This window comes from Nomascus leucogenys, chromosome 16 (assembly GCF_006542625.1).
Source record: "Nomascus leucogenys isolate Asia chromosome 16, Asia_NLE_v1, whole genome shotgun sequence".
NCBI classification, from domain to species: Eukaryota; Metazoa; Chordata; class Mammalia; order Primates; family Hylobatidae; genus Nomascus; species Nomascus leucogenys.
Genome location: NC_044396.1, coordinates 84,173,148 through 84,188,958, shown reverse-complemented (window position 1 = coordinate 84,188,958; position 15,811 = coordinate 84,173,148). Strand labels below are relative to the sequence as shown.

Sequence of the window (15,811 nt, the reverse complement as noted above, 5' to 3'; positions counted from 1 at the left end):
TGAGGTTTGTGTGCCCACTCAGCACCCACGTTCCATCTTCTTCATGGCCATAAAACTCTCCCAGGGAGAGAGAATTTCTCAGAAGTGTCTGCACATAGTGAGGTAGGAGAAGCTCCAAGAAGGCTTCTTCCTGCATCTGTTGATTCTCAATGGCCTTCCACTCGAAATAATCCATGCGCCCAAAGTCGCTTATTAGGGGATAGTATATTTTGGCTGGCATATTTTGATCCCCTTCAATATATAATTATTGTTGTCCTGTCATCACATGACTTGCTCTTCTGCAAGTGTCACGGAAGAAACAAAGATTTATAAATAATTATCCAATAATAGTCATGAGAAATGTAGTGAAATAATGACAGCTTAATTTTATGATAAAGTTTTGGATATCTAATTCAGTCTTTTAAAGATATAATTTTGAGGACTCACTCTATCATATGAAGAACATTGTCTGTCTTGCTTACTATTGGAGTACCAACATCTTTTCTTATTTTTTTTATTATCACTATATTGTTGGTGCAGAAGTAATTGAGGTTTTTGCCATTACTTTAATTCTATCATTTATTTGTTATACATTTATATAGCACTTGCTCCGTGCCAGACACTGTCCACTACAGTCTACAAATGTATCATATTTTAATCTTCAGGACAGTCTTGGGTGAGGCACAGAGAGGTTTAGTAAGTTGCACAGCAGAGCCAGGAAGTAAACCTAGGCAGTCCTCCAACTCCAGGGTCTGTGCTTATTACTCCACAAATGCTTTTTGACTGAGTGAAGGTTGAGTAAGTTAGCCCAGATCACAATGGCCAACTCAAGATTCAAGTAACATCTGTCTGACCTTAAACCCAGGCTGTCTCCCTGTCCTAGACTGTCCCAGAGTGGCCCAGACTTGCAAAGGGGAGTGTAAGGCCAGATAGTCTCAGTTTTACTGTCAGGTGAAGTCTAGCCAGTCTGAAGTGCTGCTTTATAAAACACTCCAACTCTCCAAACTATGGATGTTCCAAATATTGCATGAGATACACTAAGATATTATTCACTGTTATCTCAAATTCAAATTTAACTGGGTGTCCTGTGTTTTTTACTTGTTAAATCTGACAACCTTAATCCACACATATAGTTGACTTGGCCAATGACAAAGAATTAAAAAACCAGGGAGAAGTAAAAATGCATTTTTCTCTAAGAACAGTATCAGTAGGAATTGTAGTCTTCGAGTAATAAATCTTAGCAGGTTGGCCGGGCGCGGTGGCTCATGCCTGTAATCCCAGCAATTTGGGAGGCTGAGGCGGGCAGGTCATCTGAGGTTGGGAGTTCGAGACCAGCCTGACCAACATGGAGAAACCCTGTCTCTACTAATAATACAAAAATTAACTGGGCATGGTGGTGCATGCCTGTAATCCCAGCTGCTCAGGAGGCTAAGGCACGAGAACCGTTTGAACCTGGGAGGCGGAGGTTGCAGTGAGCCGACGTCGCACCATTGCACTCCAGCCTGGGCAACAACAGCGAAACTCTGTCTCAAAAAAATAAAAATAAAAATAAATAAATCTTAGAATGTTTACTCTTAGTAAATGGAAGAGGATGGTTAACATAATGAAGCAAGAGTCAAAAAGAGAAATTTGTAGCTATTATATAAATGTAAATAATTGTTTTTCTACTATAAGTTTTTATCTTTTAATTCCATATTTCTCTGGTATGATGCTGAGTTCTGAAATAGATACAGAAGAAGAAGGGGGAAAGAGGAGAAAAGAGAGAAAGATAAGAGAATGAGAAAGAAATTAAGATTCCTAATATCTACAATATTCTGGAGATTGTACTAAGCACCATATTTCATTGTCTCATTTAATCTTCACAAAAATAACTTCAAAGTAGCTATGACTCTGTCCATTCTACACACGAGGCTCAGAAAGGGGAGATAATGTTTGCACAGCGGTTGAGGTGCCAAAGGAAAGAATCCTCACTCAGCAGGAATTGCCTGCCCACTTCCACCCCGAGTCACACTTTGCTAGAGAGAACGCTAAGTCCTGGCTTCACCAGGTGCTCGCTCTCTCTCTCCCTGTCTCTCTCTCTCTCAGTGGAGAATTTAGCACAGCCGGCCTTGAGTGTGAATTAGTTGGGCACGTGTCTACATCTTCTAAGTTACTAAACAGCTCACGGGAAGTGGCAGTGTCTACTCTGTCCGTGTGTCTCCAGCCTGAGCTTGATGCCTGGTATGTACTGTGAGCATAACGATGTGCCAGGCACTGGGTTAAATGCTCTGGATTCATTATTTTAAATCCTCACAAAGACCCTGTGAGAGTTCTCTTAACTGTTTTGCAGATGAGGAAAATTGATATTCAGAGAGTAACCAGACTTATGAGAATAGGCGAATTCCAAGAAAGCCCCAGCTTCTTGCTTCCTTGTAACACCTGTCTCTGTGTGGGGTGGCATCTAGAACAAATGCCAGTCACATATCTATCAATAATTAAAAAGCTATTTAAATGTTTCTGGGATCTTTTAAGAAAATTCCACAGGGGCTTCCTATTCCTGAAGGACAGCAGCACTTCTCAAAATGCAATTTGCCCTGAGGATGCTCCCTTCCTGCAACATTTTTCTCCAATCCAAGCACACATTCCCTTGAGTTTTCTTCCCGCCCAATTCACCTTCCAGATAAATCCAATTCTCTACCAATTGTAAATTTCTCCTCTTTTCAAATCGTATCTGTGCAGCCTGTATTTAAATTGTCATTACATTTATACCTACACAGAAAGACTGTGCAGTTATCAAGTATGCATCAGACAGTGTTCTGTGTAGCATCTGGCACACAGAAAGTGCTCAATAAATGTTAGCCATTATTCAATTTAGTCTCAGCTTTGCAACTGTAAATATCATGGTGATTTTGCATGGCAAATGCAAAATGAGAATGGCAGGCACAGAGTGCTGCAGAAAAGGAAAAAGACTGTGAACACACATACTCCTATGATAATATATTTTCCTGTTTATCAGAGTAAGTGATGCTGTATTTGAGGGATATTTCCCATCTCAACAGCCAGGAAACCCATGGAAGAAACATAAATGCTCCCTGAATATGTATGCGTCCCCCTCTACATTCCAAGATTTCCTGCAGTCATGCAGGGTCATGTAAGTAATTTTGGTATGGGCTGCAAGCAAAAGCAAATGTGTCGCTTCCCGCCAAAGCACTGAAGAGTTGGTGCATAATCCCACAGCTCTCTCCCTTCCAGTGTCCCAGTGAATCAAAGTCTAAGGAGGCTACAGTTGCCACACGGAGAACTACAGGATAGTGGAGCTCCATTAACTGGAGTCCCTGAGAGACTGTGTGGAACAGAGTTCCCCAGCAAAATGCAGTGAATACATACTGCAAACAAGAAATCAACTTTTTTTGTTAAGCCAATTAAATTGTGGAGTTAATTTTTTACCTTAGCTTCCTAACCTCTACTAACCTAGTACAACGCCTTTTTCAATTGTGATTTTAATGATTCCTTATGCACTGTTCTCAAAGGTCTGCATCAGTGTGCTTAGTTTCCTAAATGTTTGCTTGCTTCATTCCAGGTGGGCCAGAGTATCACAAGCATGCTGGGCTTCCTGTCACGTGGTCCTCCAGTGAGGCTGTGCATGGGCCTGGCGTGTGTCTTGTCCCTTTGGAACACAGGTGGGTCTGGTTGGAGTTCGGGAAGTGTCTGTTCTGTATAATAAGTTGGAGTATTCACTGTGCTTTAGAGAACCTCAGTAGCCAATATTTCTGCCCAGAATCCAAATGAATTTGTTCAAAATGACAAGAATAACTTCCCTACTTGTGTTGTTCCCTTGACTTTTTGCATTTAAGTCCCATCTATGCAAAAGAATTCTCTTCACCTCCACTGTTACCACCTTTGTCCAAAACATTATTTTCCTTTTCCCGGACCATGAGACAGCTTTCCAAACCAGCTTCTCCTCTTGTCTCTCCATGACCCATTCACCACCAATCAGCCTGAGTGATCTTTTCATAAATCTTGTTATGTCATCTTCCAAGTTCCTTCCTCTTTTTTCTCCCTCTGCCCCAAATTATTCGCGGACTTCCTACTTCTCTCTGTGTAGTGTACCAGGTCCTTTTCAGGCTCTGCGTGACCCTGCCTCCCTCACCATCCCTGCTTCCTACCACCTCCACCTCCTTCATTCTTTATGCCCCCATCACTGTTGGCCTTCTTTCAATTCTTTAAAGTAATACTCATGCCTACCTCGGACACTGGGCTTGTGCTGTTCTCTATACATCAAATATTCCCCCAATTAGTTAAATCCTTCTCAAATGCTATTCATTCTTCAGAGCTCAGCTCAACGTCCCCTCTCAGGGAAGGCTTCCAGATTCCTGAGACTAGATCAGCCCCCTGTTACACACCCTTACCATTCCCTTCGAGGTATTCAATGTTGTTTTCCTATGTGTCTGCCTTTCCAGCACATACAATGCCTTGCAAACACTCAGCACTCAATAGCACCATCCATTATTAGTAGTTGGTCAACAAATATTTGATGACTAAATGATTAAATGAATGAACAAACTAGATGTGGGACTAAATGTCACTTCACAACCCCAGATCATAATTCTCTCATCTGTAAAATGGGTATGTTGAATCAAATTATCTCTGGTATTATGTCTTGGTTATAATTTCTCTGATTAAACCTTTTTTACTTTAGTATCTGGCATCAAAGGAGAAGCCAAGAAAGAGAAGGGAATGACCTTTTTACCTACAACAAGTAAGTGGGTGATAAGGGCTCGTTTAGCTCGCTGTTCTTGGGCAAATTCCTTGACTTCCCCAAGCCTTACTTTCTCTACTGATAAGACAGCGATTATATCCACATCTAACACTCTTAATAGTCACAACAATGATTCCTGTGAGCTGCTCATTTCTTTATGGTTCATTGAATCCTTGTGATCTTAATAAATCCACAAAGACTGTGACATTCCATTGATGATAGAAGATTTTATAATGGGAGGTACTGTTACTTGCCATCATCGCGTTTGTAATAATTTCATCTTTCTTTGCCTTTCTTTTTGATGCTATGAAACTGATTTTGCAGTACAATGGTAAATACATTGCAATAGAAAGGACAAGAGGAACCAGGGAACAGGTTTCTGTTTCTAAATTTTGGTGAACAAGGACAATTTTTTGGTTTGGTTTTGGTTTTAGTTTTGATGGAAATTGTGTTACTTTTTATTTTTATTCATTTATTTATTTTTTTGAGATGGGGTCTTACTCTGTCACCCAGATGGGAGTCAGGTGGCACAATCTCAACTCACTGCAACCTCCACCCCCCAGGCTCAGGAGATTCTCCCACCTCAGCCCCCTGATAGCTAGGACCACAGGCATGTACCACCACACCTGGATAATATTTTGTACTTTTGTTAAAAACAGGGTTTCACCATGTTGCCCAGGCAGGTTTGAACTCCTGAGCTCAAGGGATCCACGCGCTTGAGCCTTCCAAACTGCTAGCATTACAGGCGTGAGCCACCAGACCTGGACTATTTTTATATTCTTATTTATTTTAAATTAGTACATTCACATAGTTCAGATAGCAAAAGGTACAAAAGTGTATGAAGTTAAAATGCTCCCCCAGCCAACAGCTTCCCTTTCCTGAAAGCACCAATTGTGCCAATTTATTGTGTGTAAGTAGGATAACTTTCCATAAATATTTTTCTTATTAGAGCTTCCAATTTTCTTCTCCTTAAATGGGAACAACTATTCCTGCCCCACAGGTAATCATGAAGGATAAAAAGTGATAAAATACTAAGCATTAAGAAGTACAAAAAATGCCAGGAAACTTCTATTTTAAAGATATTATTATGGTGGTCTTTTCATCCAAAAATAGAAAGATATCTTTTTGTAATCTGTCAGGGAATTTATTTGAAAAATGCTCTGTATTACATCCTGTTCAAAAATCTGTGCACTGGTGTTTACTTCAGACTTCAAATATTGTTATCAAAATCAACCCAAAGATTTGTAATTTAAAAAAAGGAGTGGTAGAAATACTCTTTCCTTGGTGAAAGGAATGGTGCAAAAAAAAAAAAAAAATGGTGCTCAGTGAAGAAGACGACACAGGGCCCACCATTCTGGCTGGAAAGGTATAGGAATCCTGCCAGCCTGGTAGCCTGGGGCATCCCTGCTGCCTGGAGACCCCGAACTGACATAACCTTGGTCTCTCACCTGCATGGAGGACTCTGTTGCCTTGGCAGGTCACAAGCAAGGTTGATTGGTGCCTCCGGCAGATCTTATAGCAGCTGGTGCAGAGTAGACTGCGCAGGTAAAGTGCCACGCGGGTGCCTGAGGGGGTGGAGTGGCCTCACCCAAGCTAGAGAGCTGGCTAGTTGGCAGCATTTGACCTGCTTAATTACATCTGTCTCAGACTTCCTTTTGTTGCGACATAAGCCCCTTGCCTCCAGTAGCCCTGTTATGGCGAAGGGGAGTTAGAGTCCCCACCTACTTCTAACCCCAGAAGCTCTGATATTTAACCAAAAAGCTTGGCAATTGGTAAAACGCCAAATTGGTTTAAGCAGGCAACAGCTGACTTGACTCAGTTTCGACGTAGTATCCGAAAAGCAGAAGATAGCAACCTAAATGTCCATTGATGGATAAACAGAAAAAGGAAATGCAGTATATACATACAATGCAATATTATTCGGTCTTAAATAAGAAAACGCTGCCATATGAGATAACATGAGTGAACCTGGAGGATAGTAAGCTAAGTGAAATGAATCAGTCACAGAAGTCATACTGCATGATACCACTTTCATGAGGTTTCTAAAATAGTCAAACTCACAGAAGCCAAGAGTAGAAAGGTGGTCATCAGGGGCTTAGGAGACAGAAATGGGAAGTTTGTTGTTCAATGAGAATGAAATTTCAGTTACGCAAGATGAGTAGGTTCTAAAGATCTGCACAGCCTAGTAACGATCAGTAACAATACTATATTGTGCACTTAAAAATCTGTTAATTGGGCTGGGCGTGGTGGCTCATGCCTGTAATCCCAGCACTTTGGGAGGCTGAGGTGGGTGGATCATGAGGTCAGGAGTTTGAGACCTGCCTGACCAACATGGTGAAGCCCCAGCTCTACTAAAAATACAAATATTAGCCAGGCGTGGTGGCATGTACCTGTAATCCCAGCTACTCAGGAGGCTGAGGCAGGAGAATCGCTTGACCCCAGGAGGCAGAGGTTGCAGTGAGATTGCACCACTGCACTCCAGCCTGGGTGACAGAGCAAGACTCCACCTCAAAAAAAAAAAAAAAAAAAAAAAAAAAAAAAAAAAAAATGAATAGGGTAGATTTCATGTTAAGTGTTTTTCAATAAAATTAAAAATTAATTTAAATTAAATTTGAAAGTAAAATAAAAAGAAGTGAGGGAGAAGAACATGGACAAAGAGTTGAGATTGCTCTTTTCTGATTTTATCTTAGACACTAGCCCAATATGGGATTTAGGTACATCAAATCAAGTTTGGGATTTCAGTTTATCCATTCTTCAAAGTGTTGGACAAGATGATTTCTAAGGATGTTATGAATTGCTTGAGGCTGTACTTTCAGGTTACTATTTTATTCATGAAAACTTTTATTTCAGTGTCTGGAAATAAAGATGTTAAGAAGGAAAAAGATGGGACATTCCTAGGCAGCCCTAAATCCTGACTTATTCTGTAATGCAGGGCACATTTTTCAGACTCTGTGGCTTGTTGTTTTCCATTTGCAAAATGAAAACGTAAAATACAGCACCTTCTCCATCCTACTGGTACTTATTGTTGCAGTGGTCATTTTTCATGTTACATGTGATACTAGCTTTTTTTGTACCAGCTTCTTTCCTGAACCTCTCTGTGACCCCGACAAGATACGTTGCTTCTGTCTCATTTAATTTAATAAAGTAAAATGTAAAATAATGCACCTTCTCCACCCAGGTATAACATGAAAAATGACCACGCCAACAGTTGTAGTGACAAGTGCAGGGTGATTCTATAGCATGTGATCCAAAATAACTGATCCTTCTGGTCTCTGCTTAACGTCACTTCCACAAGAAGGCCTTCTCCATCCCCTGACACCAGGCTAGTGCCCTGGTACTCCCACATCGTGTTGACACTCCTCTCTGGTCACAACCTGTGAGTCTTCTCCTCCCTGACCAAATCACACACAGGAAGCCCCATGGAGCTGGAGACCGGGTTCATTCCCCTTTACCACTTCATATTGCCTAGCATATTGCTTGGCCCTTAGTGAATATTTGTTGAATGAACCAATGAAGAATGAATGAATGCCTTTGAAATTTCAAATTTTTCTCTGACATTTTCTCCTTTGGTCGCATGAAATTTGCTAAGTAGGCAAGAGGCCTAATTTTTTGGCCATGCTCTACAGTTCTAGAGTTCTAGCCCTTTATCACCACTGCTCAGTTGTGCAAATTTAAGCAAGGTTTTTCTCCTCTCTGGGCCTCAGTTTCCCTACTCGGTTAAGGAGTGGGGTAAATTAGACCCCCTGTATCAGAATCACCAAGCTTATTTATTAAAATATGTATTTCTAGGCCACACCCACCCCACAGAGATTAGAATCTGTATCAGTGCCATGCAGAAGAGTCTGGGATCTGCCTTTCCTCAGTGTCCGCCAGTGACTCTCACACGGAGAGCAGATGCCAAAGAGGCTTCCAAGGCTTCTTCCATTCCTGGGGGTAGGAACTGGACCTCCTGCATTTTTCTCATGAAAACTGTTTCCTTCCCAGTGTCTGGCCTTAGAGAAGAAGAGAGGAAGGAGAAGGGGGTGGCATTTCTTGCTACGACGGGTGAGTGCCGCTCCCCCAAATCCCTTGGGTTGTCTGGGCTGCAGAGCAATTCCTCTACTTCTCTGGACCTCTGTTCTTTCCCACAGTGGAGAGAACGTCATCTCTCTAATCATTATCTGATCATTAAGTAAAAGTTGAAGAAGACAACGTTTGAATAAAGAGGAGCATCAAGAACTATTTCCGTCTTGTCAACTGTTTCCAAATTTTTTTTTTTTTTTAGATGGAGTTTCACCCTTGTTGCCCAGGCTGGAGTGCAATAGCACGATCTTGGCTCACTGCAACCTCCGCCTCCCAGGCTCAAGCAATTCTCCTGCCTCAGCCTTCCAAGTAGCTGGGATTACAGGCACCGGCCACCACACCCAGCTAATTTTTATATTTTTAGTAGATACAGGGTTTCACCATGTTGGCCAGGCTGGTCCCAAACTCCTGATCACACGTGATCCACCCACCTTGGCCTCCCAAAGTGCTGGGATTACAGGCGTGAGCCACCGCGCCTTGTCAGTTTCCAAATCATTAAGGAATAGCCTGAGGAAGCGGGAATTTTAACTCCACTCACTGCAAGCTGCCACTCCTGCTACACCTGGGAGATTTCTCCCTCCATCCTGGGTCACATCCTCGACCTATTAACTATGAATTTCTGAGGATGAAGCCCAGGTACTGGAATCGTGTAATTAAAAAATATATATATATTTCCAGGTGATGTCAATGCTCAGCCAGGGTGTGTGGACCCCACTTTTACACGGGGTACTTATTTTCAAACACAGAGCTGCTAAGAACTCCTGCAATGCCCTTGGGCTTCCCATTATGCTTGAGACACATTTTGTTTTTTTTTTGTTTTTTTTTTTTCGAGACGGAGTCTCACTTTGTGGCCCAGGCTGGGGTCCAGTGGCGCTATCTCGGCTCACTGCAAGCTCTGCTTCCCGGGTTCACGCCATTCTCCTGCCTCAGTCTCCCGAGTAGCTGGGACTACAGGTGCCTGCCACCACGCCCGGCTAATTTTTTTGTATTTTTAGTAGAGACGGGGTTACACCATGTTAGCCAGGATGGTCTCGATCTCCTGACCTCGTGATCTGCCCACCTCTGCCCGAGTCTCTCCAAATGCAGAGATGCAATTGTCACTAAAAGTTTGTTTTCTGTGCTTCATTGGGATTTCTCTTATTTATATTTGTCACTCTGTTGACTGTCACCTCCTGAGGTCAGGACCCTCATCTTGACTTGGAATCCCTTGTGCCTGGCACTTGGTTCGTGTTCTGCACATGTGCACACAAGTTGAATATCTGCCTGAAGTTTGGAAATGAGGAACTTTTTCTCTTGCTGAGAAAAGCCTGCCAGTGACATTATCTCTGAATCTCTTTCAGAGCTGCCTGCAAGGTCAATCGATCTGTCCGCACTTAACCTGACAGAGCTTGTGAACGGGATGCTGAGTAGAGTGTTAAAAGGTAATCATTTTTTAAAAGCACAATCCAGGTCCATTTTTTTTCTTGTACCAGTGTCTTTTCTGAACCTTTCTGTTGCCTCAACAAGACACTTCACTTCTGTGTCTCAGTTTCTCGGTGTTCAGAGTGGAGAATAGGCTGAGCTTAGTGGCTCACACCTGTAATCCCAGCACTTTGGGAAGCTGCCTGCGCTCAGGAGTTTGAGACCAGCCTAGGCAACACGGCAAAACCCCGCCTGTACAAAAAATAGAAAAATTAGCTGCATGCAGTTGTGCATGCCTGTGGTCCCAGATACCAGGGAGGCTGAGGTGGAAGGATTGCTGGAGCCCAGAAGGTCGAGGCTGCAGTGAGCTGTGATCACGCCACTGCATTCCAGCCTGAGAGAAAGAGTGAGACTTTGTCTCAAAAAACAAAAACAAAAACAGAATGCAGAATTCATTGTCCTAACTAACTCAAAATGACGTAGAAGAAGGTTTACAAGAATTTTGAGAGCAAATTGCATTCCAGACACGGTATGTTTGTAATTTTAACTCTGTTGCCATAAACTAACAATAATTACTCATTGATTAAGTTAATATGATTCTGGATTTCTTTTTTAAGACAATACTATGATTACAATATTATTGTAATCTTCTTCCTGTGTTCTTTAGCATCTAGCAAAATGATTTGATGTAACACATACTTAGTGAATGACAGCAAAGCCTGAACGATCCCTAGTGTACATTCCTCACTGCCTTCACTATTTATTCTCACTTTCTTCAATCAATATTCATAGAACACCTATCACAGGCCAGGCACTATTCTAAGTATTGGAGGATAAGGCAGTAAACAAAAACCAAAAATCTCTGGACTGGGGGAGCTTCCATTCTAGTGGGTGAAGGGGTAACCAAAAACAAACAATAAACATAATAAATAGGTAAAGATACATGTTATTTAGAATAAGGGGGATGGAGAATGCCAATTCAGCACTGAGGTCTATGCAAATGGCATTCCCTAGGATTATGCAATACACACTCTGCACATCTGTGCTTGGTGGCTCTACACTTGTTCACTTAGACATTTACCCATCAACATTATTATCCATCCCTATCCCAATGCCTGTTGCTGTAAATCACAGAGATACAGCTCCTGCCTCCAATTTGCTCTCATGAGAGTTGCCGTGGATAGGGCTGCCTTGGGAGGTGCAGGATAAGAAGGCAGTGATCTGCGTGTAGATGGTGCTGTGGACAGACTGAATCATCAGACGGAGGGATGGGCTTCAAAACATTTAGCCCTTCCAGCCCTGAACTGTTACTCCTGTCCTCTCCTCTGCAAGGCCCTGCACTGGGCTCTGTGAAATTTTGCAAAGACTCAAATGTCATAACTCATACCTTCGAGGAGCTCAAAACTCTTCCAATGACTAATTTAATCTTTGTATAACCTCCATGCAGTGGTACTCTCACTCCCATTTTCTAGATGCAGACTTTGAGGCATGCCCATTGCCATATAGAATTGGAATTCAGAACTGTTTAATCCAAGTTTGTGATCTAGCCCAAAGTTTCCCAAACTTGTTGCACAATAAGAAGGACCTGACATACTTCTTAAATATTCATCTCCCCAGGTTCCTGCTCCAGAGATTCTGATCCAGTTGATTTTGGAAGGGGCCCAAAGTGCTACATTTTTAACAAGTGCTACTTGTGATTCTTATCATCAAAAAAACTGAGTACTGGAGTATTCACATTTTGGCATATACCCTATTCTTCTAAGGAGCTTATTAAATACGGAGTCTGGTTCCCACCCAGTGTACTGCATTAGGGTCTTCAGAGGGCAATCGCCAGAGAGCCGAGGGGGAATGGGTACCACTGGTGATTGGCGTGCGCCCAAGTTTAATGATTCTGCCATTCCATCTACCATCACAGTGGGTCACAAATTTATATGAATAAAAATCACCTGAAGCCAGGCACAGTGGCTCATGCCTATAATCCCAGCACTTTGGGAGGCTGAGGTGGAAGGATCACTGGAGCCTGAGAGGTCAAGGCTGCAGTGAGCTGTGATTGCATGATTGCATTCCAGCCTGAATGACAGAGCAAGACCCTGTCTAAAAAAAAAAAAAATTCACCTGAAAACTTTGTTAAAATTCAGAACCCTGGGCATACCCACCTTTCCCCTTTCTTCACCATCTGATTTAGTAGACCTGGGGTCACATCCAGGAATGTGCTCTTTTAATAGGTGCACCAGGTGAGTTGATGCAGGTGGGTGATTCTCAGACCATAGTTTGGAAAGACCTCCCTCTACTGCACTGTCTTCCAGATATAAACCAAGAACAGGCACTGATGGAGAGTAGATAAGATGCTCGTGCATGTATTCCTAAACCTGATTGTCTATGTTAGTATTCCTGGTTAAAAAAAAAATTCCCTTTCTTTGTGTAGTAGACTGAAAATGGCCAAAGATATCCACTTTGTAATTACCACAATCTGTGAATACTACTTTATATGTCAAAAGAGTGAATATCATCTGATATGATAACAGATTGATTGAGTTAAAGATTTTGAGATGAGGCCATTGTCCAGGATTATCTGTGTTGTGCCAGATGCCACCACAAGGGTCCTTACAAGAAAGAGGCAAAGGAGACACACACAGAAGAAAAGACCATGTGACGATAGAACAGAGAGAGATGTGGCCACAAGCCAAGGGACACAGGCAGCCACCAGAGCTGAGAGAGGCAAGAACAGATTCTCCTTTAGAGCCCTTGAAGGGAGGGTGTCCTACTGAGTTTCAGACTTCTAGCCCCCAAAACTGTGAGAGAACAAATTTCTGCTGTTTTGGGCCACCAAGTTTGTGATAAGTTGTTACAGCAGCCTCAGGAGTCTAATACGCCTTGGGATCTTTCTTAGAGAGTTGCCACAGCTTAAGGATGGATCAGGAAATATAGACAAATACATACTCTTCAGTTTTTTTGGTTTAGTTTTACTTTGTTTATTATTTTTTATTTGTATTACTTTTTTGTTTGTTTCTTTATTTTCATCATTGGTTTCTTTATTTGCATTGTTAATTTCTAGGGACTGTTTACTTATTTGTATTATTGTTATGTTAGTAGGCATCTGTCTGTCTCTTTATCTGGTATGTTTTGGCAGATAGCAAGAAGTTCTTCTCCTTGCTGAGTGTCACTTCCTACAGTTCCTTCGCCTTCCACAAGTTTTCTGTAGCTGTTTACAACAGTGAGTGCTGGCTGGCTCTTCTTGATGGTGGTGGCGGTAGGGATGTGTTGCAGGGTCGGTCTGTGTGTCAGGATCTCTGTTGAATCCTTTCTCTTCACAGTTTCTAACCTGAAGACGGTGGACCCCGCCAAATTCCCCACAAGGTATTGCTACTGTTTAAACAATCGGACCAATGACTTATCAGGTGGGTACAGCTAACCATGAGGCTTGCAGCTTTTCCAATTTTGCTTGTGTCCTTTCAGATAAGTTTTTGCTTTTCCTCAATGTAAGATAGGAAAATATGGTCCTATCCACTACCCTTAACCATGTGCTCATTCGTTATCCCAGTGAAAAACAGTTGTGTGTGCAAAAGCAACAAGAGGAAAATGCTCATGAAGCATTGTTTTAATTGCAAAACTGAGGAACAACCTAAATATCCATCGTGAGGGAAAATGGTTAAGTAGTCTTCCATATAATTAAACTTTCAAAAACAGCCACAGATAATACATAAATGAGTGAGTGTGCTCAAATTTGGCCTGTACATGGAAAAACTTCCAAGAGATTTTTAATTAGAAAAAGAAAGTTACACAAAAATACAAACAGAACAATGTTATAGATAAGAACACATATGTGGGCACCAGATAGGTGATTCCCTTTGAAAAGAAGATTAGAGTATGTGTTTTGGAGTGGAAGAATGTTGGTTAAAAGAACCTTAGATTATCTGAACCTTTTTTTTCCCAAAGAGAGTATGTTCATATGCTAGTTTTATAAATAAAACTTTAAAGTATTACGTGTTCCTTATTTTACAGAATACTGAAAAATAAAAGTGGCAATTTTTGCACCTCTAATTCACCCATTCAGTAATTCTGTTTGAGCATGCACTATGACCCATGCACTCTTCTAGGTGTGGGGAAAGCACACAGAGCAAAGTGAACACACCTTCTGCTCCCGTGGGACATAGATTCCTAGCGGGGAGCAGAGAGTAAATAAATGTACTGCAAGTACATGGTGTGTGGGCTGACAGCCTGACCATGGGAACCATGAAGCATGGGAAAGCTGGAGGGAAAAGTCACGGTGGGGGATATTGCTGTGTGTAGGGTGGTCAGGAAAGTCTTCTCCAAATGACGTGAGGGTTGAGGGGTGACCTTCAGGATGTGACGGGCCAGCCCTGTGGTTGTTCCTGGGGACAGTGGTCCAGACAAAGGCCTAAGCAGCAGCATGAGGACCAGAGAAGCAAGCATAGCTGGAGCAGGTTAGCCAGGACAGAGTTGTAGGAAATTAGCTCTGATTGGTGAGGGCAAAGTGGGGAGGGTGTTGCAGATCATATAGAAGTTTAAGGTCTACTGTGAGGATTCTAATTTTCACCCGAAATAAGAAGGAAGCCATTGTGATTGTCTGCACAGGGAAGGGACATGATCTGACATTTTAAAAGGATCCTTCTGGCTGCTTGTTAAATACGAGATTGTAAGGGAAGCAAGCACTAAAGGCAACCAAAGCCTCTTGTACTTTTCACCACTTAGTCTGATATTAATACTTTTCACCATATTACAAACTCTTCATAAACATTTGTAATGGCTATGTAACCAGTGAATGCAAGCATTCTCTTAGCCACTGTGCTGTTCTTAGACTTTTGAGTGGATCTAGGTTTTTCTTAATATAAATAAATTTTGCCTTGGACATCTTTGTGCATAAACTCTTCCCTGTTTCAGATTATTTCCCCCACAGAGTAGAATTTCTAAAACAAATATTGTGAAAATATTAAAGGAAGGAATTACTAATATTTAACGAGTACTATATGCAAGACGTTACAATGAGTACTTAATGTCTATTATCTTATGTAATTTACCCTGTGAATCTTATCAACAAATACATTTGCGAGGAAAAAATTCTTCATAATCAATCCTTTCTCACCATTTCATTAACCCCTGTTGAGGATAGAAGTCTGTGCTGGGTGAGTCCCTATCCTGATTGTGTGAAAGATAAAAATAAGATTTAAAAAGTTACATCTGCCTGGAGAAAGTTTATAATTTTATTTCATGAGTCAAATCATATTTCCACACACTTGCAACAATTATATGAAAAGAATGATCCATGGATCATTATCTACTGAAAAAATTGCATGCTGTTCCTCTGGTAGGTCATAGCAACTTTCGCCAGCTTTGACAAGAAGTCACAGCACCACCATGAGAGGCTGTACACGTAGGCCTTTAGGGAAGGTGTCTTTGTGGATGATCTTTAGATCTGGATCATTTTCTTTTTAATGTTTTCAACTCTGACCTATAGCCCTCCTTTGAGGGTATATTTGCATATTTTCCTTTTTTTCTTCCTAAATGAAACCGGCTTAAATTTTCTTGATTTTAAAAATAATGTACTATGATGTCAAGATGCTATGCGACATGGACAGGAAAACTAAGAAACCAGAAATAGCTGATATCCCA

The 15,811-nt window shown here is 41.6% G+C and overlaps 1 protein-coding gene across 1 annotated transcript in view; it reads left to right on the top strand.

Annotated features, from left to right (window-relative positions):
• Positions 1 to 3,559: 3,559 nt before the first annotated feature.
• Positions 3,560 to 15,811, top strand: part of HHLA1 (HERV-H LTR-associating 1) — a 36,457-nt gene continuing 24,205 nt past the window's right edge. Inside the window, exons 1-6 of the mRNA XM_030795496.1 lie at positions 3,560 to 3,638; positions 4,658 to 4,717; positions 8,702 to 8,761; positions 10,120 to 10,200; positions 13,311 to 13,394; positions 13,495 to 13,578. Coding sequence (XP_030651356.1) covers positions 3,560 to 3,638; positions 4,658 to 4,717; positions 8,702 to 8,761; positions 10,120 to 10,200; positions 13,311 to 13,394; positions 13,495 to 13,578 — 448 coding nt within the window. The remainder of the gene's footprint in view (positions 3,639 to 4,657; positions 4,718 to 8,701; positions 8,762 to 10,119; positions 10,201 to 13,310; positions 13,395 to 13,494; positions 13,579 to 15,811) is intronic.